Here is a 23,496-nt window from a genome sequence, read left to right as displayed (position 1 = left end):
GCCATTGTGACTAGACAGAGTGTTTCCTTTATCAGTTTAGTTGTTCACACCTGCATGGTCTGGGGTGTGAGAGAAAGGAGAAGAAACAGGGATGTCTTCTGTCCTCTCTGAGCACTTGTGCTTCCCTTTTCTATACCTTGAGGGAGGCTGCAGGATTAGTTGGGAGCCTGCTCTGTCTGCACAAATGCCCGCCTCTGGGTTTTGGGTGCACAGGTCATGGGATGAAGGGTGCTGGGACTTTGAATGCTGTTCCTCTGCTGCCCCCATCCACCTGCTGCTCTCCTTTCTGAGTGTTCAGATAGCGGCTCCTTGGTCTCACGGGTGAGATGGGGGGTTTGCACCTCCAGGAGTGGAGCCACCAGTAGGTGCTTTTGAAAACTGCAAGTTTTATTATAAATATGCAAATAAACCCAAACCTTGGCATTTCTTGTGAGACAAGTCTAAGCATCCTTGTGAGGGTATTTCTATTTCATTTAGGCGAATGTAGCAGGTAAACCACCAGGTAGGTAGCTGGGGACCTGATGGAGTGGCTCAGCTGCACTGAGGGGCCACCGAGACTGCTGCAGGCTTCCTCCCTAGTGCAGCTGAAGGTGGGCACTCACACACACATGTATGCACACAGTGAACTTACACATACACATGCACTCGTATACATGCACTTACACACACATGCACTCTTACACACACCTACACATACATGTGCACGTATACATGCGCACAGTGCACTCATATGCACACACACATATTCTCACATGCACACCTACACACACACATGCACTCACACATATGAATGTACACACATATGCACACATGCACTCACATGCACCTACACACACTTGCACAACATACGCATGCACACATGCACTCACACATATACCACCCACACATATGAACAGACACACACATATGAACTCACACACACACTTGCACATACATGCATACATACCCCAACCACACATTTACATATGCATACATACCCCAACCACACATTTACATATGCATACATACATTTAAACACACAAACAACACACAAGACATATATACACACACATACATAGACACACACAAACCTAAACATAATACACACATAATACCTACATATGCACTTACCTACATATATACACGCACAGACACCTCACTCTCATATACACTCATATACACATATATCCCCCATACACACTTGTGCTATATACATACATTCAAACACATGTACACTTGCACACACATACAGACATCTAAACACACATGTACACAAACATGTAAACACATGTGCATACACATGCTTCATCTTATACACACATACAAATACATGCATGATACACATACATACACATACATGAAAACACACACTTGCTTGTACATGTTACGTACACCCATTAAAACACATTCGCATTCTCAAACACATCACACGCAGTGTGATTGTGAGTGATTTTGTGAAGTGCATGTCAAAGAGAGACAGTTTCCCTGAAAGTACTTTGTGAGTCCTTCTGTAAAGCAAACATAACAAATGTCAAAGAGCTTGGGGAAGCCCTCCCTTGGTGATCAGGCTGATTCGAGGGCCATGGAATGAGCGGCAGATGCAGCTACCCAGCTGGGTTGAGCACACTGCGGCTGTGTGACTGGATTTGCATCTGTGCTCATGTTAGAGGTGCTCATGCAGGGTGCCAGTCTGCCATGTGCCCAGTGCTAGCACTGCTGCTGAAGACGTGTTGCTGACTGGTCGCTGTGTGGGTCCCTGCAAGATACTCGCAGTGCCTGTATCCATATCTGGGTCCCTGAGAACATTTGGCTGCAGAGGTTCGGCTCTGGGACTCCTCAGCATGCTCAGTGAGGCGGTAACACTTAGTCAACTCGGTTTAAAAACACAGCAACTCTTTTAGTGATCGTTTTGAAGACAGGTGTGGACTTGGAGGTGCATTTGAAAGCTGGTGTCCACTCACTTGGGCCATCCTGCACACCTGGGAAGTGGACTTTGGTCCTTAATTCCTGGGGATGAAAACATAGAAGTTTCACAGTTACACTCTGACTGCACCATGGAGACTAGATTAGGATGAGGGGGGATCAGAGGCAGGAGGCTCTGCCCTGCCTGGTCCAGGGAGGGGAGGGCCGGGCCTACAGAGGGACAGCAGTCCCGAGGGTGGAGGAGAGGGCCGGGCCTACAGAGGGACAGCGGTCCTGAGGGTGGAGGAGAAGGCCGGGCCTGCAGAGGGACAGCAGTCCCGAGGGTGGAGAAGAGGGCTGGGCCTGCAGAGGGTCCGAGGTCCCGAGGGCAGAGAGGAGGCCATAGGCTCAAGAGCCATTTAAAAGGTGGAGCACAGACTGGGTGCGGTGGCTGACACCTGTAATCCCAGCACTTTGGGAGGCCGAGGTGGGTGGATCACGAGGTCAGGAGATCGAGACCATCCTGGCTAACATGGTGAAACTCCATCTCTACTAAAAATACAAAAAATTAGCCGGGCATGGTGGTGGGTGCCTGTAGTCCCAGCTACTCAGGAGGCTGAGGCAGGAGAATGACATGAACCCGGGAGGCGGAGCTTGCAGTGAGCCAAGAATGTGCCAGTGCACTCCAGCCTGGGCAACAGAGCGAGACTCCATCAAAAAAATAAAAAATAAAAAAATAAAAAAAAAGAGGAGCCGTGGCCAGGCGGGTTCAGGGTTGAGAACAGAGGAGATGGGAGGTGAACTGCAAGCTTGGGCAGATGCGTAGATGCAGGGGCTATATCTGAGATGGGGCAGTAGGCAAGAAGTAGGTGTGCAAGGAGAAACGGGTGAGGAGCTGTTCCATCCTGTCCAACCTGGAGCTGGAGTTGCCACAAAGGCAGTGGAAAGGAGTTTCCACAAGGGAGTGCCCCAAACCATCCCACAATGGGATGGTTAGGATTCCACAGAAAGAAGCACCAAACACCAGGGTGATCAGTCCAGAGCTTTATTAGAGGAACTTGTTTACAGAGGAGGACCACAGCATATGCTTGTAACAAACAGCAAGAAGGCAGATGTCCCATCCAGGCATGTCTACCATGAGGGATCAGGGTATGGAGTTTATCTCAGGGTTGAGGACTCTGGCTCAGGGCCAAGCAGGGTGGCTTTCTCTGTATTTAGCAAGATGGCTGATTTCTCAGAGTGTTGAGCAACAACCTAAATACCTTTATCCATGCCTGGTTCAAGCCTGGAAGGGAAAAGTTGCAGGCGGGTCAGGACAGATAAAGAAAGTGCTAGGGGCGCCGGGGGATATTACATTAGCCTATGTGGGACATCCAGGAGGCAGTGGCTCTCTGGGCTGCACCTCGGTTGATGCTGAGCTGACAAGGGAGCTTTGGGATTTGTTGGCATGTCAATGGCAGGAGAGGATGTTGTGCACTGGGACACCGTGGGCAAGGGACCGTGATAACAAGACTCGCCCTGGGGCAACACTGAGGAAGCTGAGACCACCAAGGAAGAGGCCCAAAGGAGCAGGAGAAGAATCTAGAGAGTTGTGTTTTGGGGTCAGTGAAGACTTTGATGCACAGGTGATGTGCAGGTATGAATGCCATGGTGAAACAGGAGCGACGGGGGAAGGGCTGAAGGACTGCAACCCCAATGGGCACAGCTGACCTTAGCAGGAGCAATGGCTCCATGGCTGCTGAGCAGATCTGAGATGAGGATGTGGACACAGCTGGTGTCTATGGTTGTTTCCCCAAGTCAGGCTTTGAAGGGCAAGAGAGAGAGCAGGGGTAAGATGCAGGGCTGGTTCTGGCCCCTGTGGCCCCTGGTTACTGGCGTGTCATGAGGGGGTGTGAGAGCCTCACCACCTGCTGCTGTCCGTCTGCCGGCCCTAGCAGAGCCATCAGGTCAACAAGGATGAGCTAGTGAAAGGCAGGCAGCTGGATGCATCATTATTTCCTTTGTAAAAATTAATTTACAACATAAAACACCACCTTTTGTATATTGGGCACAAATACGTTTTTTAAAAGATTTTTAAAAAATCTAACCTAAGTGTCCAACAGCAGATGAATGGATGAAGAATATGTGTTGTATATTATAGTATGCAGGAGGATGCTATTCAGCTGCCACTCAGCAACACGGGTGAAGCTGGAGGATGTTATGTTAAGTGAAATAAGACATAAAGACAGTTACTGTACAATCTCACTTATATGTGGAATCTAAAAATGTGGAATTTGTAGAAATGGAGAGTAGAGTACCAGAGTCTTGGGGAGGAGGTAGGTCATGGAGATGTTGGTCAAACTGTACAAAGTTTCAGTTGGGAGGAATAAGTTCAAGAGATCTATAGTACAACATGGTGACTGTAGTTAATAACAATGTATTATATTCTTGAAAATTGCTAAGAGAGTGGATTTTTAGTGTTGTCACCACAAAATGATACATATATGAGGTAATGCGTATGTAAACTAGCACAATTTAGCAATTCCACAGTATATACATATTTCAAAACACATTGTTCATAATAAACGTATACTTTTTTGTAAAGTTAAAAAAGGACTTTTAGGATAAACTACAGAGTGAGGAAGATGCAATAATAAAAGAGGTCATGCAGAAAAATTTCGGAAATTATAAACAACATGAGTCCTAAAATTTGTAGATTCACAAGAAATCATTGTAAGTGTAAAGAAAATAAATTCTCAGCTAGACATAACATAGTGAATTGTAGAAGGCCAAAAAACCAAGAGGAGAGCCTTAAAACTACCACACAGAAGAATATATTAAGAGAACAACAGTTATCCTTCCTATAGATTTCTCAGCAGCAATGAAGAGCCCAGAAATGAAATGATGGCATAACGTCCAAATTAGCAAGGAAGACAACTGTCAACCTAGAATTCTGCACCCAGCTAAGCTATCATTCAAAAGTGAGTGTGAAATAAAGACATTTTCAGGAAGTAGATTGACAAAGTTTACCATTCACAAAACCTTCCTGAGAGAATTACCAATAGATACACTTCATAAGAGGAAAATGTCATCCAAAGTAACAGAATAGGTACTGGAAGTAGTGATATGAGGAAACTCAAATAATGAAAAGATCCAATCCCAAGGCCTAGGATTAGATTATACCAATGACAATTGGCCCTCTAGAAGTTGTAGGCTGTATTAGCAGTCCTTTGTGTGAGTCAGGGTTACTGCCCATTCTGCCAGTATTGCTTAAGGAATTATCTCTGAAAATACCTATGCTTTGGTGTGCAGGTCACAAATTGTGCTTCTCTTTGTTTTTATACTTAGGAGATCACAGCTGGTAAATAAATGTGAAAACCTGAATTGCAACATATACCAGTCTAAAAATTATCTAACTGGGAGGCTTCAGATTCTGAGAACTAACCTATCGTCTGCCCTGTGCATCTTCAAAATGTAAAGTTCTTTTTGTTGAGAAATCCAGGAAGAGGGCAGGCTTGTGGCTGAACCATCAGAGTTTTGAGATCATTCAGTTCTAGTAATTGGAATATGTCTGACCCTGTGTGTCACACTCTATCCCCAGAGCCCAAGGTGGTGTTTGCCAAGGAGCAGGTGGCACACAGTGAGGTGCAGGCTGAGGCAGGGGCCAGGGCCACACTGAGCTGCAAGGTGGCCCAGGCCCAGACAGAGGTGACGTGGTACAAAGATGGGAAGAAGCTGAGCTCTAGCTTGAAAGTGCATATGGAGGCCAACGGCTACAGACGGAGGCTGGTGGTGCAGCAGGTGGGCAAGATGGATGCCGGGGACTACAGCTGCAAGGCCAGGGGCCAGAGGGTCTCCTTCCACCTGCACATCACAGATGGGTTTCTTGAGATCTTTCTTATGTTCCTTAGGATAATTTTTAGTGACATTAGCATAGAGGTGCCACCTAATTGCCTCTTTTGTTACAAAGCCTCCCTTATAATAACTAGCAAGTATTAATTTTGTGCCAAGGAACATAGATTTTGTGAATGCTAGTTGTCTTTCTGCTTGCTTAAACTTCAAAACAATTCTATGAGGAGGAACTCTGATTATTCCCATTTTAAGATAACACACAAGGAAGTAACTCACCACAGTTCACAAAGCCAGAAAATTGCAGTCAAGATTTCAACCCAGTATTCTAGGATTATTATTCTTTTTTTCTTCTTGAAGAGTTCTATCTTCAGTATTTATGTTAGCAGCTCTGCTGGTTATATATATTCCATCATTTTTTTTTTCTCATATGAAAACCTATTTGTTCTTCCTTTGATTCTGAGGACTGTTTTATCTGGATATAACATTACAGTTTATCAGCTATTCCTCCACTCCCTAACATTTTAAAGAGGTCATTCCATTATCTTCTGGCTTCCATATTTCCTTTGAAATATCAACTGTAAGATTTACTGTAGACATTTTAAGGGTCATGTATCTTTTTTCATCATGTTGCTTTTAGATTTTCTTTTTGAATTTGCTTCGTGGCCTTTTTTTCTTTGATGAACCTAGTTGTGGTTTCCTTTCTCTGAATCTGGGTTGGGATTGTAGAACATCTTGAGTCTGTGGGTTTATGTCTTTCATCAGCTGTTTGCTGTTACTGAATCCTGAATCTTCAGTGCCTGTGAAATGGGTTGGTTCCAGATTTGTGTCTCTAACTGTGCATCTCTCCTTGTCCACCCTCAGAGCCCAAGATGATGTTTGCAAAGGAGCAGTCAGTGCATAATGAGGTGTGGGCTGAGGCGGGGGCCAGTGCCATATTGAGCTGTGAGGTGGCCCAGGCTCAGATGGAAGTGAAGTGGTACAAGGATGGGAAGAAGCTGAGCTCTAGCTCAAAAGTGCGCATGGAGGTCAAGGGCTGCACAAGGAGGCTGGTGGTACAGCAGGTGGGCAAAGCAGATGCTGGGGAGTACAGCTGCGAAGCTGGGGGCCAGAGGGTCTCCTTTCAACTACACATCACAGGTGAGTTTTTTGAGGTCTTTCTTTTGCTTTTAGGATAATCTTTATGTACTTAGGGTATGTATGGAAGTCCCACCCAAGGGCCTTTTTTCTCATAAAGCTTCCCCTGTAATAACAACTAGCAGGTATTAATTGTGTGCTGAAGATCTAGATTTTGTGAAGTGCTTCTTGTCTTTCTGCTTGCTTAAACTTCAAAACAATTTGTGAGGAGGAACTCTGATTATTCTCATTTTAAAATAACACGCAGGGAAGTAACTCACCACAGTTCACAAAGCCAGAAAATTGCAGTCAGAATTTGGACCCAATATTCTGGGATTACTATTCTTTTTTCTTCTTGTAGAACTATATCTTCAGTATTTATGTTAGCAGGTCAGCTGGTCATATGCCTTCTCTAACTTTTTATTTCTTTTGTGAACACATATTTGTTCTCCCTTTGATTCTGAGGGCTGTTTTATCTGGGTATAACATTACAGTTTAGCGGCTACTCCCCACTCCCTTCTGGTGTCCATATTTTCTTTGAAATATGAACTGTGAAATTTGTTATGGATATTTTAAGGGTCATGTACCTTTTTTCATCCTGTTGCTTTTAAGATTTTCTTTTTGATTTCGCTTTTTGGTAGTATTTCTTTTATGAACGTAGGTGTGGTTTCCTTTGTCTTCATCCTGGTTGGGATTGTAGAACATCTTGAGTCTGTGGGTTTATATCTTTCATTAGTTGTTTGTTGTTGCTGAATCCTGAATCTTCAGTGCCTGTGAAATGGGTTGGTCCCAGATTTGTGTCTCTGACTGTGCATCCCTCCTGTCCACCCTCAGAGCCCAAGGCGGTGTTTGCCAAGGAGCAGTCAGTGCATAATGAGGTGCAGACTGAGGCAGGAGCCAGTGCCACACTGAGCTGTGAGGTGGCCCAGGCCCAGACGGAGGTGACGTGGTACAAGGACGGGAAGAAGCTGAGTTCCAGTTCGAAAGTGCGTGTAGAGGCCACAGGCTGCATGCGGCAGCTGGTGGTGCAGCAGGCAGGCCAGGCAGATGCTGGGGAGTACAGCTGTGAGGCCGGGGACCAGCGGCTCTCCTTCCACCTGGATGTTTCAGGTCAGTGCTTTAGGGGTACTAACTTTGTAGAGGTGATGATGAGACTGGTTGATAGACTCTGGTGCTCTTCCCATTAGCCTTTACCTCTGTGGTTTCCTATCCTCCCAATTCCTATTTCATAACTGGTGTGGTCAAGGGAGGCCAGATGGGAAAGGTATGTGTGGAGGGACAGGGGCTGTTGCTGTGTACCTGGAATGGTGTTTATATGCAGTAATGCTCGATCATACGTTCCCATCATCTGCCTAGAACCTTGCTGGTGTTTCTTCTTGTCTCTACCAGGCCCTGTGGTCAAGGTAGACCAGGTGTCTCCACCTGGGGATATGTGAATTTCCTTCTACTGGATGTCTGGCAGCTCCCACATGCCCGCATGCTTGTTCTCCCTAGTGACAGATGTTTGAATTTAACTCAGCTGGGAGAAAGGGGAATTTCAGCCACACAACCATACATGGAATTATCTCAGTATCACACTGTGGATTATCTGATTTTCGATGTCCTGGGACCTTCTCCCTTCTTTTGCATGGACATGGAAGTTAGCTGTGCACCCACAGGTAGCAAAACCTAGATCCATGTTTGTTGCAGTGTCTGTGTCAAGTAAAACAGCAGCATGGATTGGTACATATGAGCCTGTGATATGCACCCATGAGGTCTGGAATTCTCTGCCAAAAACAACTCTTGTTTTCCTTTGTTTTTAGTTAGAATATGTCAGATTCTCCTTGGAGCTTGATTTTTAAATTGAGAAATGGAAAGGAATAAGTAGCTTAGATGACATCACCAGGCACTGATACAACTGAGATGCAATAGTAGCATTATATTAGTCTGTTCTCACACTGCTAATAAAGACATACCCGAGAGTGGGTAAGGAAAGAGGTTTAATTGACTCACAGTTCTGCATGGCTGGGAAGGCCTCAGGAAACTTGCAAGGCCTTAGGAAACTTACAATCATGGTGGAAGGCACCTCTTCACAGGGCTTCAGGAGAAAGAATGAGTGCCGAGTGAAGAAGGGAGCTCCTTATAAAACCATCAGATCTTGGTAGTAGTCACTTACTATTACGAGAACAGCATGAGGGAAACTGCCCCCATGATTCCATTACCCCCACCTGGTCCCACCATTGCAGCGTGGTGATTATTACTATTCAAGGTGAGAGTTGGGTGGGGACACAGAGGCAAACCATATCAAGCAGCCCCTAACTGACAAAAGCAGTATTTATTCAGTAGCATTTCCCAGTAATTATGTTGTGGCTTTTCCTGACTGGGTCATAGAGAATTCTGAAACCACATTTATTTTCTTTTCATTAAGAGAATCTTCACATCAGAGATCTGTGGGCTGCAGCCCCATGTTGATGCCTGGGGGCCAACACGTGACAGTCTGGTATTACCACTGTGCAGTGGTTTGTGGGTGGTTATAGATGCCAGTAAACCCACTATGTGTCTTTCTAAAGTGCTATTTTAGAAGAGTATGACAAATTATTTATTGGTAATAAATATGAACAGGTTCAACAAATTGTTAAATTGTTTAAAAAGTATATAAAAAGTAACATAAGAAGAAATAGACAGCTCAGATAGTCCTATAACTTTTAAATAAATGGGACTAGTAACAAAAAATGTTTTCACCAGTAAATTTCTAAGCAATATCTAATAACTATACAGTAAATTGTACCAAACAATCTGCAAATAAATTATTCCATGTTCATGGAGATTCTTCTAGAGAATACAATGAAGAGATGCACTCTCTGATTTGTTTCATGTAGGTAGCATAACGTTGATACAAAGTAAGAAGAATTAAAAATAGGCCAACCTATTATGGATAGCAAGGACAAAATCTTAAACAACATATTATTAATATATATTTAGCAATATACTAAGAGAATAGTATGCTATGAAGAAAGTCATATTACCCAGGCATGGTGGTGTGCACCTGTAAGTCCCTGCTACTTGGGAGGCTGAGGCAGGAGGATCATTTGAGCCCAGGAGTTGGAGGCTGCAGTTAGCTATGATCACGCCACTGCATTCCTGCCTGGGCAACAAAGCAAGATCCCATCTCTAAAGAAATTGAAAAAAAGTAGCTGGCTGTGGTGCCATGTACCTGTAGTCCCAGCTACTTGGGAAGCTGAGGTGGGAGGATGGCTTGAACTCAGGAGACTGAAGCTGCGGTTAGCTATGATTGCATCACTGCACTCCGCTCTGGGTGACAGAGTGAGACCTTGTCTCAGAAAATAAAAGGAAAAAAAAAAGATTTGGACCATTAAACCACATGGGAAATACATCAGACCAGGATCTCAACCACACACAAAGTCAACTCCAGTTGGTTAGAGATGTCAGAATCCTGGGGAAACCCATACAAGTCTTAGAGGAAAACAGAGATGTTTCTGGTGATTTCAGAGTAAAGCATGACTTCCTAAACAGAACATACATGCCCTGATCACAATGAAACACATTTGATATATTTGAATACATTAAAATTAAAATTTTTGATTCTTTGGAAGACACCATAAGAGAATGAAAAGGCAAGCTACACAGAAAAGGAAGATATTTCTAACATGCTAATGGTCACTGCTCTAGTATTTCAATGTAAAAAGAGATCTTAAAATGGAAGTGTAAAAGAAAGACAGTGCTATTGAAAGTCAGACAAAGCACTTGCACAGTGACTCCACAGAAGAGTGAAGACTCCATCCCCAGACCATCAGAAGGCAGCCAGCTTTCAGTCCTCCTGACAGGGCCCCAGGAAGCCACGGGAGGCCCAGGCCCTCCCCGCAAAGGCCAGAGCTGACCCTCCTGACAGTGGCAGGAGCGGGAGCCTCAGACTCTGGGGCCCTGGGGTGAGGACGCACCCTGCACAGTCGCCTGGGGAGAACCCGGCACATCTGTGAGGGGAGCTGTGCAGGCGTCAAGACTCCAGTCCCTGCCCTGGAGGATCTGTCACGGCAACCCTGCCTGGGACAGCCCATGGCACCATGCAGAATGGATGGAGAAACTGTGTTCCTTGTGCTGGGAGGTGGTGGGGCTTCTCCCGACCACATGGCCAGTGCAGAGCCTGAGGCTGGGGAAGGTGCTCTCCCTCCTGCCTCCCTGCCCAGGCCTTCTCTCCCCAGTGCTGCCTTCCTGATCTAGATGGTGGTGGTCACCCTGTGCATCCCTGCCTTCCCCAGAGCCCAAGGTGGTGTTTGCAAAGGAGCAGCCAGCACACAGGGAGGTGCAGACCGAGGCGGGGGCCAGTGCCACGCTGAGCTGTGAGATGGCCCAGGCCCAGACAGAGGTGACATGGTACAAGGATGGGAAGAAGCTGAGCTCCAGCTCGAAAGTGCGAATGGAGGCCGTGGGCTACACACGGAGGCTGGTGGTGCAGCAGGCAGGCCAGGCGGACGCCGGGGAGTACAGCTGCGAGGCCGGGGGCAAGCAGCTCTCTTTCCGCCTGCATGTGGCAGGTCAGTGCTTTGGGGGCGCCGAGGAGCCTCTTCAGAGGTGATGGTGGTTCTGACTCGTAGCCCCAGCATATCTCTGTGCACTTTCCTTCAGCTTTCATGTCTCGGGCTTCCCATCCTCCTGCTTCCATTTCCATCCCTGTGGCTGGGGCGAGAGAGAGGTGTGCATGGGAGGCAGAGGGGCTGTATCTGCAAACCCGGAGGCGTGTTTGCACTTTATAATGCTCAGCCACTTGTTCCCAGCACCTGCCCAGAACCTTTCTGGTGCTCCTTGACATCTGGGACTCTGGATCTCCCTTGTCTTGGGTTCTAAGGTTGACCAGGCGTCTCTCTCCTGGGGTTCTGTGAATATCCTCTCAGTATATGCTCTGGCAGCTACCATATGCCCTCACCCAGCAGCATATGCTGGTTCTGGTCAGCGAGAGATATTTTAATTTTTTTCTTGGTGGAGTGACCCAAACCTTCATTCCAGAAGGGTCTAGATCATTTGTAGTCCTGCCTGGATTGGGCTGTTGTAGTTTCCCACTGACCTTAATCACAGGGCATGGTAATACTGAGACACGCCCAAAGGAATTGCCTATATTCCACACACATGCCTCCTTACCTCCATTGTGAAGTAGTAGACTGATTTCATCTTGATAGTTTGGGTCAGTCACCCTAACCAACAATGTAACTCCCTTAGCCTGTTGACTTAAAGGTAGGAGGAGCCCAAAGTGGCCAGGTGGCAATCTTAAATTCCAGTTTAATGGGATCGTTGTTGTGTCTCCTGGTGGCAGCATTCCTCCTTCCGGAACTAAGATCTCTAAGCCAGCAGAAGGTGATGTCATGAGAACAGGAAACAAAAATTTTGCTAGTGGGTCACTAGGGGTGATGGTGAGTGGTGCCACTTCCACTTCTATCCTTTGATTCCCGGACTCGTGAATCCTGGCTATGGGAGAAACAGTACCATATATTAGACACCAATTCAGAGCATACGCAGCCTCTGGAGAACTTTACCCCAGCCCTGAAAAGTATTGTCACCTAGCTGGCTTTGGAATTGTGACTTCAAAAGGCCCTTCCACTGTTCTATCAGTCCACCTGCTTCAGGATGATGGGGAACATGGTAAGACCAGTGAATTCCATGAGCATGAGCCCACTGCCACACTTCTTTTTTTTTTTTTAATTTATTTAAGGTTTTTTGGCTGTAAGTTTATTCAATGCAAAATAATCCTCTTCAATTTTACTGAGGTGGCTGACCACGTCCACGACCAAATCCACCTCTAAACTGGAATTCAGTTGCTGACCCAGCCCCAGCCTCGGCTTTCTTGTCGGCACCAGGTGGCACAGCACTCCGTCTGTAGGTATCTCTGTCAGCTTCCCCTCTTGTGAGTCTCGCAGGTCGCTCACCCTCCAGACCTTTAGGCCGAGGCCTGCCAGTCTCTGGACGGCTACGGCGTAGGGCGGCAGGCACAATCTCTGGGGGCAGATGAAGGTAATCACGGAGATACTGGATACCCTCATTGGTAAGGTACCAGTAGAAATGTCTCCAGGCAAACTGTTCCTTCACGTAGCCTCGGGACTTGAGAGACTGCATGGCCTTCATGACATGAAGGTTGGGCACATTCTTGTCTGCCAGCTCCGGGTGCTTAGGCATGTGGACATCCTTCTTGGCCACCATGACTCCCTCCTTAAAAAGGAGTTCGTAAATGGCAATCCGGTTCTTCTTAGGCATCAACATCTCGGTGGCTGCTGCCACACTTCTTTAACCATAGAGTGCCTTGGTCAGAGACAATGCTGTGTGGAATACCATGACAGTGGATAAGGCATTCTGTGAATCCATGGATGGTAGTCTTGGCCAAAGTGTTGTGTGCAGGATAGACAAACTCATATCTGGAGTGTCTATTCTGGTGAGGACAAACCATTGCCCTTTCCATGATGTAAGAGGTCCAATGTAATCAACCTGCCATCAAGCGGATGTCTGATCATCCTGAGGAATGTTGCCATATCGAGGGCTCATTATTGGTCTCTGCTGCTGGCAAATTGAGCACTCAGCAGTGGCCTTAGTCAGGTCCGCCTTGGTGAGTGGAAGTCCATGCTGCTGAGCACACGTGTAACCTCCATCCCTGCCACCATGGCCGCTTTGTTCATTGGTGATGACAGGGGTGGCTGGGGAAGGAGGCTGAGTGGTGTCCATAGAACGAGTCATCCTATTCACTTGATTATTAAAATCCTCCTCTGCTGAGGTCACCGTTTGGTGAGCACTCGCATGAGATACAAATATCTTCACAGTTTGTGACCACTCAGAGAGGTGCATCCACATACCTTTTCCTCAATTTTCCAATCACGCTTCTTCCAGGTCCCTGACCATCCAGCCAAACCATTGTCTACAGCCCATGAATCAGTGTATAATCGCTCATCTGGCCATTTCTCCTTCGAGCAAAGTGCACAACGAGGTGCACTGCTTGAAGTTCTGCCCACTGGGAAGATTTCCCTTAGCCACTGTTCTTCAGGGATGTCCTAGAAAGAGGCTGTAGTGCTGCAGCTGTCCACCTTTGGGTGGTGCCCGCATATCATGCAGAACCATCTGTGAATCAGGCCCTAGTCTTCTCTTTCTCTGTCAGTTGATCATAGGGAACTCCCCATGAGGCCATTGGTGCAGGCTAGGGGAGAGAAGGCAGGGTGGCAGGAGTGGGGACCATGGGCACTTGAGCCACTTCCTCATGTAACTTACTTGGGCCTTCAGGATCTACTCTAGCCCTATCATGTATATACCACTTCCATTTGATGATAGAATGCTGCTGTGCATGCCCAACTTTATGGCTAGATGGGTCAGAAAGCACCCAGGTTATGACAGTCAGTTCAAGTCACATGGTGACTTGATGATCCATAGTCAATTGTTCAGTTTCCACCAAAGCCCAGTAACAGGCCAAGAGCTGTCTCTCAAAATGGGAGTAGTTACCTGCAGAAGATGGCAGGGTGTTGCTCCAAAATCCTAGAGGCCTCCACTCTGATTCACCTGTGAGGGCCTGCCAAAGGCTCCAGACAGCATCCCTATTTGCCACTGGCACCTCAAGCACCACTGGATCTGCTGGGTCATATGGCCCAGGTGGCAGAGCAGCTTGCACAGCAGCCTGGACCTGTTGCAGACCCTTCTCCTGTTCTGGACCCCACTCAAAACTGGCAGCCTTTTGGGTCACTTGATAAATGGTCCAGAGTAACACACCCAGATGAGGAATGTGTTGCCTCCAAAATCCGAATAGGCATTGTGCCTCTTTCTTGGTTGTAGGAGGGGCCAAATGCAGCAACTTATCCTTCACCTTAGAATATCTTGACAGGCCCCACACCACTGGACCTCTAGACATTTTACTGAGGAAGAAGGTCCCTAAATTTTAGTCAGATTTATTTCCCATCCTCTGGAATGCAAATGTCTCACCAGTAAGTCCAGTGTGTTTGCTGCTGTGTATGTCTGTGTTCTCTTGGCTGGTACATAGGGAAGCCTGATAAATACAATTAATTTTCTTTCAGAAAAAAAAAAGGGAGAGTGTTGATGCCAAATAGGGGTGGGCTGAAGTCCCATGGTGACCTCTGGGTGCTAACACATAAGTTTGGTATTACATCAGCATCAGTGTTATGTGGATATATATATAGATAACAGAAATCCCACTGTATATATTTGTGAAGTTATTTTTGGAGAATATGACAAGATGTTTCATGTAATAAATTTGAAGAGTTGGGACTATTTGGCTAATTCCTAGTAAATTACATGAAAACTCACATAAGAGGATACATAAAACTTAAATAGTCCTATAAGTTTTAAATAGATGGAGGCAGTAGTAAAAAAATATTTTAAATCCAATAATTTTCTAGTAAACTGTTTCAAATATTCTGGAAAGCAGTTATTCCATATTCATGAATATTGTTCTGGAGAATAGTAAAAGGAGATTGACTCCATATGCCATTTTATGTATTTTTTTTTTTTTTTTTGAGACAGGCCCTCACTCTATTGTCCAGGCTAGAGTGCAGTGGCAGGATCTCGGCTCATTGCAGCCTCTGCCTCCTGGGTTCAAGTGATTTTCCCACCTCAGCCTCCCAAGAAGCTGGGGTTACAGGCATGCACCACCAGCACAAAAATAGCATGTATGCTGGCTATTTTTTTGTATTTTTTTTTTCAGTAGAGACGGGGTTTTGCCATGTTGCCCAGGCTAGTCTCAAACTTCTAGGTTCAAGCTATCCACCTGCCTTGGCCTCCCACAGTGCTGAGATTACAGGTGTGAGCCACCATGTCCAGGCCATCATTTTATGTAGATAGTGTAACATTAATACCAAAATCTGACAAAGGAAGTGGGAAGAACTAAATTGTAGACCAATCTGTATGGATTTGTCATTATCGGTATCAAGAACACAATCATAAACAAAGTATTAGCAAATGGAATTCAGCAACGTATCAAGAAGACAGTGCACTCTGTTGAAGATCCTGGTCCCAGAATGCAAGGCTAGTTGGCTTTAGAAGCATTAGGTCAGTATAATAAGCTTGACCTTAACAGATTGAATGAAAAATGATATAGTTATCTCAATAAATGCAGATTAAAAGTATTTGATAAAATCTAGAAGATATATTTGAGAAAATTTAGCACTATCATAGGATTCTTAACAAACTTTATAGAAGTGTTTTTCCTTAATTTGATAAATGATACTGCAGAAGCACCACTAGGATCCCACTCAGAGTGAACCTTGAAAGGTTTAATTCAGAGGAGACAGGGCAGTGTCACCACTTGTATCCAACATTGTATGTAAGGGTAAGGAGGAAGATAAAGCAAAAGGCATAGCACTTGGAAAAAGTAAAAGTGAAATTTACTGATGATATGACCATCCACTTGGAAAATCCAATAGAGAACTTAGTAGACTAAGTAACATTGTTGAGAATGATTATCCTGTAAAAAAAAAATCAACACACAGAAAACATTTCTGTATCTATATACAGCAGTAAACAGTTGCAAAATGAAATTTGAAAAGACTTACAGTAGCATCAAAATTACAATGTTTCTAATTCAAAGTCTAATAAAGATGTTTAAAGCCTGGGGAGGGACTAGGAAATTATTGTATGTTTTGCAAGACCATTAAGAAATCTAATTAAATGGATAGAAATTCATGAAAAAATTAAAATATGTTCATTAACAATCAGGATCCAAACAATTTTTTTTGTGGGGGAATGAAAAGGAAATCAAAGTATGAACATGACTGTACCAGATGTCAAAAATTATTGTAAAGTTACAGTAATTAAGACAATGGATTTCAACGAATGGTTAGGTATCAGAACAAAGAAATGGAATAGTGAACTCAGAAATAGTCCCATGCATCGATGATCTCTGGACATCCTCCCCCCCTTTTTTTTTTACCATGGCATCTGTGCAAGAAATAGAGAAAGGATAGTGTTTTCTTTTTTCTTTTTTTTTTTTTTTTTTTTTGAGATGGAGTCTAGCTCTTTTGCCCAGGCTGGAGTGCAGTGGTGCGATCTGGGCTCACTGCAAGCTCCGCCTCCTGGGTTCACGCCATTCTCCTGCCTCAGCCTCCTGAGTAGCTGGAAATACAGGCATCTGCCACCACACCTGGCTAATTTTTTTTGTATTTTTAGTAGAGACAGGGTTTCACCATGTTAGCCAGGATGGTCTCGATCTCCTGACCTTGTGATCTGCCCACCTTGGCCTCCCAAAGTGCTGGGATTACAGGTGTGAACCACTGCACCTGGCCAAGGATAGTGTTTTCATAACTAGTGTGTGGACCATTTAAACATATGGGAAGAATTAAAGCGTATTGGTAATTCATAGCATGTGCGAGAGTCAGCTCCTGGTGGGTTAGAGACCTCAGGGTAAAAGGTAAAACCATATACCCCAAGACGGTAAGCATACGCTATCTATAGAATTTAGGGTTTAAGGAAGTGTTTAAATAGTACACGAATGCCCTAACCACAATGGACAAGATCGATGTATTTGAGTAAATTAAAACTAAAATGTCTGATTCATCAGAAGACGCCATAAAAGATGAAAACCCAAGTCACACAGGTAGGGAAGATACAAAGTACATAATTCTGACCTCTCTAACATTTAAATATATAAAGAAGACCTTAAAGCCGGAGTCCCCAACCCCTAGGCTGTGGACCAGTACTGTTCTGTGGCCTGTTAGGAACTGGGCCACACAGTAGGAGGTGAGTGGCAGGTGAGCATTCCTGCCTGAGCTCTGCCTCCTGTCAGATCATCAGCAGCACTAGATTCTCATAGGAACATGAACCCTATTGTGAACTGTGCATGGGAGGGATCTAGGTTGTGCTCCTTATGAGAATCTAATGTCTGATGATCTGAAGTGGAACAGTTTCATCCCGAAACTGTCCCCCAGACCTCCATCTGTGGAAAAATTGTCTTCCATGAAACTGGTCCCTGCTGCCAAAAATGTTGGGGACTGCTGCCTTAAAGTGAATAAAGACAAGACAGTGCTATTAATAATGGGATAGAATTGAGTAGTGACACTACAGAGGAGCAAACAGGAATGGCCAATCCTCTAGAAAGATGCTCAGCCCTGTGAGCCGTAGAACAATAAAGAAAGCCACAGTGACACACCCCACTGAGGCCAAAGCTGACCGTCCTGACAGTAGCAGGAGCGGGAGCCTCAGGACTGGGGTTCTGTGGTGAGGATGCGCCCTGCACAGCCGCATGGGGAGACCCTTGCTCCATTCATGAGGGGAAGGGTGCAGGCATCAGGACACCAATCCCTGCCCCAGATGAGCTCGTGCATGCAAGATCTGTCACAGCCACCCTACCAAGGATAGCCTGTGGCACCGTACAGAATAGATGGAGAAGCTTCCTTGTGCTGGGAGGTGGTGGTGCAGCCTGGAGAGCATCTGTCCCTCGCACCTCCCCTTCCAGGCCTTCTCTTCCCAGTTCTGCCTTCCTGACCTAGATGGTGGTGGTCACCCTGTGCATCTTGCCTTCCCCAGAGCCCAAGGCGGTGTTTGCCAAGGAGCAGCTGGTGCACAGGGAGGTGCAGGCCCAGGCGGGGGCCAGTGCCACGCTCAACTGCGAGGTGGCCCAGGCCCAGACGGAGGTGATGTGGTACAAGGACGGGAAGAAGCTGAGCTCCAGCTCGAAAGTGCATGTGGAGGCCGAGGGCTGCACACGGAGGCTGGTGGTGCAGCAGGCGGGTCAGGCAGACGCTGGGGAGTACAGCTGCGAGGCGGGGGGCCAGCGGCTCTCCTTCCGCCTGCACGTGGCAGGTCAGTACTCTGGGGGATGGAGAGTGACCTGGTGTGGAGGTGATGATGAGACTGGCTGATGGACTTCACGGCCCCCAGTGCCCTTTCCATGAGACTCCACCTCTCCACTTCTCCATGCCCTCACTTACCAGGTTCATGCCCGTGGCTGGGCCAGGCTTGGCTGGATGGGAGGGTACAGGGAGGGCTAGGCCCTGTGGTGCACTTGGAGCGGCGTTCCCATGCAGTGCAGCCTCATCACACTGAGCCCCTGCCCCAAACCCCCGTGCTCTTTGGTGTCCAGGCCCCTGGCACTATCTGGCCCTGTGGTCTGAGGTGGACCAGGTGCCTCCCCTGGGAAAGTGGGGTGTCCTTTCTATCATCCAGTATCTCCCGCCTGCCTCCCTTCAGCACCATGTGGGGCTTCTAGCCCATGAGAGACATTTTGAATTCATATGAACCACATAGGGGAAATTCTGCCCACGCAGTCCCAGTTGGAATTCTCTCCAGACTGAACTTCGGAGCATCAAAGCTTTTGGTGTCCCAGGAGACTCTTTCCTTTTTTTTTTCATGGATCTAGAAGCTTTAGAAGCTCACTGTGCACCTATACGTGGCAAAATCTCGGTCCTTGTTTTCTTGCAGTGTCTGTGCAAAAAATCCCAGCCCAGAGGGCTGGTGACTGTGCCCCTGGGATACAATTGTGAGATTCCAAGTGCTCTTCTTAAGGCTAATCTGGCTTTCCTTTTGTCTCTAGTTACAACATTCTGAGTCAGAATTCCCCCTTGGAGTCTGATTTATGAATTTAGCAGTAGAAAGGAAGAAAGAGCTTAAGCTATCTCAGCACACCTAAGATATGTATATATTTTGTTGAAAGAGTCTGGCCTGGGCATAGTGGCTCATGACTGTTGTAGTCCCAGCACTTTGGGAGGTCGAGGCAGGAGGATTGTTTGATCCCAGCAGTTTGAGACCAAATTAGGCGCTATAGCAAGACCTCGTCTCTACAAAAAATACAGAAATTAGCTGGATGAAGTGGCACATGCCTGTAGTCCTAGCTACTCAGGAGGCTGAGGCAGGAGGATCACTTGGGCCCAGGAGTTCCAGGCTGCAGTGTGCCATGATCACACCACTGCACTCCAGCCTGGGCGACAGAGTGAGACCCTGTTCTGGAAAAAATAAAAAATAAAAACAACAACAACAATAACAAAAAACCAGGCTAAATATCAGAGAGAAAAAGGTTGTGGTACTATATTGACTCCCAAATGCCAACCCTTGAGAGCTTGGCATTCTATCAGTATATAGTCATTTGTAGTTGTGTATAGATACCAAAAAAGCCCACTATATATCTTTCTAAAATATTGTGTTAAGAGAGTGCGATAAATTATTTAATGGTAATACATTTTATAAGTTTTGGAGAATTGCCAATTTCTTAGAGAAAACTATATGAAAAAGTTACACAGGAAGAAACAGACAACTCAGATAGTCCTATAGCTTTTAATTAAGTGGAACCAGTGATACAAATATTTTTATAAAAGGTCTAAGCCCAGTGGATCTACTGATAAATTATACCAGATATCCTCAAAACAAATTATTTCATGTTCTTAGAGATCCTTTCAGAGAATAGAATGAGAAGATACACTCTTGAATCTGTTTTATGTGGATAGCATAACATAGATACCAATTATGACAAGAACAGTATAACAATTTGAAATTACAGGTCAATCATTATGGATATGTAGGCCAATGCTTCAACAATATATTTTCAAAGTGGTATGATCAGTATGTCAAAAGGAAAATGCACTATGATAAAAGGCATAATTTAGAAATGCTGTACTGGTTCAATATTCAAAACATCAGAAAATGTCAAACAGATTGAAAGAGAAAAACAGTATGATTATCTCAATAAATGCAGAAGAAAAGTTTGATAAAATTTAACATCATAAATTCTGAACAGCTCTTTGATAAAATTTAGCATCAGGCCTGGCACGGTGACTCATACCTGTAATCCCAGCACTTTGAGAGGCTGAGGCAGAAGGATGGCTTGAGCTCAGGCATTCGAGACCAGCCTCCCAAGCAGCAGGGACCACAGGAACATGCTACTGTTCTGCAGGGTGCCCTGGGGGTGTGACAGATCCTCCATGGAGAATGAATGGAGAAACTGTGTTCCTTGTACTGGTAGGCAGTGGTGTAGAGCCTGGAGAGCATCTGTCCCTCGCATGTCCCCTTCTAGGCCTTCTCTCCCCAGTGCTGCCTTCCTGATCTAGATGGTGGTGGTCACCCTGTGCAAACAGAGCCCAAGGCAGTGTTTGCCAAGGAGCAGCCAGCGCACAGGGAGGTGCAGGCTGAAGCAGGGGCTAGTGCCACAAGTGGCCCAGGCCAAGACAGAGGTGATGTGGTACAAGGGCAGGAAGAAGCTGAGCTCCAGCTCAAAAGTGCATGTGGAGGTTGCAGACTGCACACGGAGGCTGGTGGTGCAGCAGGCAGGCCAAGCAGATGCCAGAGAGTACAGCTGTGAGGCTGGGGGCCAGCAGCTCTCCTTCAGCCTGCACGTGGCAGGTCAATGCTTTGGGGATGCTGAGTTACCTTGTGTGGAGGTGATGATGAGATTGGCTGATAGACCCCAGTACTCTTTCCACTAGAGTTCATCTCTGGAAGTCTCTCGTAATCCTAGCTGCCGTTTTCCTACCCATGGCTGGCCCGAGGTTGGCCAGAAGGGATGAGTGTGTACAGGAGACACTGTGAGTTGTGTTTACAGGCAGTAATGCTGTTCACATATTCCCAGCACCCAGTCAGAACCCACAGGTGCTCCCAGGTGTCCAGCCCTTTGGCTCAGTGGAACTGAGGGGGCTGCTACAGGAGGCTGAAGTAGACCAGATATCTCTCACCTGAGGCCATCTGAGAGCTTGCACCCAGCCTCACCAGCACGACCTGAGGGCTCTCCCTATGGAGAGATGGTTGAATTCCATTGAACCAGGATAAGGGCAAATTTCAGCCACACAATCATTCTTGAAATTATCTCATGATTTGAACTTTGGATTATCCAAGTTTTAGGTGTTCGGGGACCCTCTTCTCATCTTTCTTATGGGCATAAAAGGTCACTGTGAACCCACATGTGGCAAAATCTATATCCTGGTTTTTGTTGTTGTTGTTGTTGTTGTTGTTTTTGAGACAAAGTCTGTCACCCAGGCTGGAGTACAGTGGCACAATCTCAGCTCACTGAAACCTCTGCCTCTTGGGTTCAAGCAATTCTCCTGCCTGAGCCTCCCAAGTAGCCGAGATTACAGGCGCCTGCCACCACACCTGGCTAATTTTTGTATTTTCAGTGGAGATGGGGTTTCATCATGCTGGTCAGGCTGGTCTCAAATTTCTGGCTTCAAGTGATCCACCCGCCTTGGCCTCTCAAACTGTTGGGATTACGGGTGTGAGTCACTACACCCGGCTTGTTTTTATTATACTGCCTACAGAATAAATACAGAGCTGGGAATTGGTGGATTTGGACTGCGATACACCACTGTGAGGTTTGGAATTATCTTCTGAAAGTGTATGTTGTTTTCATTTGCTCTTATGTCAGAACATTCTGTGACTGAACTTCCCTTAGTTTAATTTTGTATATTTAAAACTGAAGAGGAATAAACAAATCAAGCTACATCAACACACATTTTAAAGATGAATTACTACACAGCAGCCACTGACAGATAAAGCAGTATGTGTTTCATACCATTCTAATAATTCATGGCTAGTTGATAGAGAAATCTGAGAACCAGCTTTATTTTCTTTTAGTAAGAGAGTCTTTTGTTGGATGGAGATGGAGTGCAGTCACACACTTGTTCATAGGTACTGACACTTAACACGGTGTCACATCAGCATCTAGGAGTTTGTGGGGATGTATAGATGCCAGAAACCCCACTTTGCAGGTACTGGAAATGTTGTTATGTGAGAACATGCCATTATTATTTTGAGATGGAGTCTCGCTCTGTCACCCAGGCTGGAGTGCAGTGGTGCGATCTTGGCTCACTGTAACCTCTGCCTCCTGGGTTCGAGTGATTCTCCTGCCTTAGCCTCCTGAGTAGCTGGGACTACAGGCATGCACCACCATGCCTAGCTAATTTTTTTGTATTTTTAGCAGAAACAAGGTTTCATTATGTTGACCAGGCTGGGCTTGAGCTCCTGACCTCAGGTGATCCACCTGCCTCGGCCTCCCAAAGTGCTCTAATTACAGGGGTGAGCCACCATGCCCGGCCCTATTATTTATGCAATCAAATTTGAAAAGTTTTGGAAACTTGATCAATTTCTTCAAAACTATATCAAAAGTAAAAATAGGTAAGTTGAACAGTCCTATAACCTTTTATAGAAATGCAACAAATAATCTTCTCATAGAAGATTACCCCAGTGCTCTACTGTAAACTGTACCAAATATTATAGAAAGAAATTATTCCATGTTCATACACATTCCTCTAGAGTATTGAAAAAGGACCTCAGTGCTCTATCTCGTTTAATGTAGGTAAATATCATTAATACAAAGCTCTGACAGGGTGAATATGAAGAATTAAAATTGGCCAATCTCTTATCAGTGTCAAGGCTCATTATCTTAAACTAAGTATTAGCACCCTGAATTCAGCAATTTATCAAGAGGATAACACACAATGACAAAAGTCATAGTCCAGTAGTGCAAGGCTGGTTTAACATGAGAAACATTTGAAAATCAGTACAAAATGTGACATTAATAGATTGAAAGAAAAACGAATGTGATTACCCCAATATGGAGACTAAAAGCATTGGATAAAGTACAACATCATAAATATGCAAAAAAAATTGGAAAAATTTAGCATCAATTCATGTCATATAATTCTTAACAAACTCTAAATAAAAAAATTTTTTCCTTAATTTCATAAGCAATAGTATAAAGAAAACAAGCTAATATTACAC

General features: G+C 45.5%; 1 protein-coding gene and 1 pseudogene across 8 annotated transcripts in view; one reads left to right on the top strand and one right to left on the bottom strand.

Moving 5' to 3' along the window:
* Nucleotides 1-23,496, top strand: part of OBSCN (obscurin, cytoskeletal calmodulin and titin-interacting RhoGEF) — a 168,874-nt gene that overhangs the window by 32,995 nt on the left and 112,383 nt on the right. For all 7 annotated transcript variants that reach the window (XM_031655026.1, XM_031655024.1, XM_031655022.1 and 4 more), the window contains exons 11-14: nucleotides 6,574-6,849; nucleotides 7,660-7,935; nucleotides 11,082-11,357; nucleotides 18,322-18,597. In XM_031655026.1, coding sequence (XP_031510886.1) covers nucleotides 6,574-6,849; nucleotides 7,660-7,935; nucleotides 11,082-11,357; nucleotides 18,322-18,597 — 1,104 coding nt within the window. The remainder of the gene's footprint in view (nucleotides 1-6,573; nucleotides 6,850-7,659; nucleotides 7,936-11,081; nucleotides 11,358-18,321; nucleotides 18,598-23,496) is intronic.
* On the bottom strand, nucleotides 12,521-13,107 carry LOC101022380 (annotated as a pseudogene). Its single transcript, XR_637156.4, has one exon. The product of XR_637156.4 is annotated as a 40S ribosomal protein S10 pseudogene (transcript).

Source organism: Papio anubis, chromosome 1 (genome assembly GCF_008728515.1).
Source record: "Papio anubis isolate 15944 chromosome 1, Panubis1.0, whole genome shotgun sequence".
Classification (NCBI taxonomy): Eukaryota; Metazoa; Chordata; class Mammalia; order Primates; family Cercopithecidae; genus Papio; species Papio anubis.
Note: the sequence above shows the minus strand (reverse complement) of the source record. Positions and strands in the feature narration are given on the sequence as shown.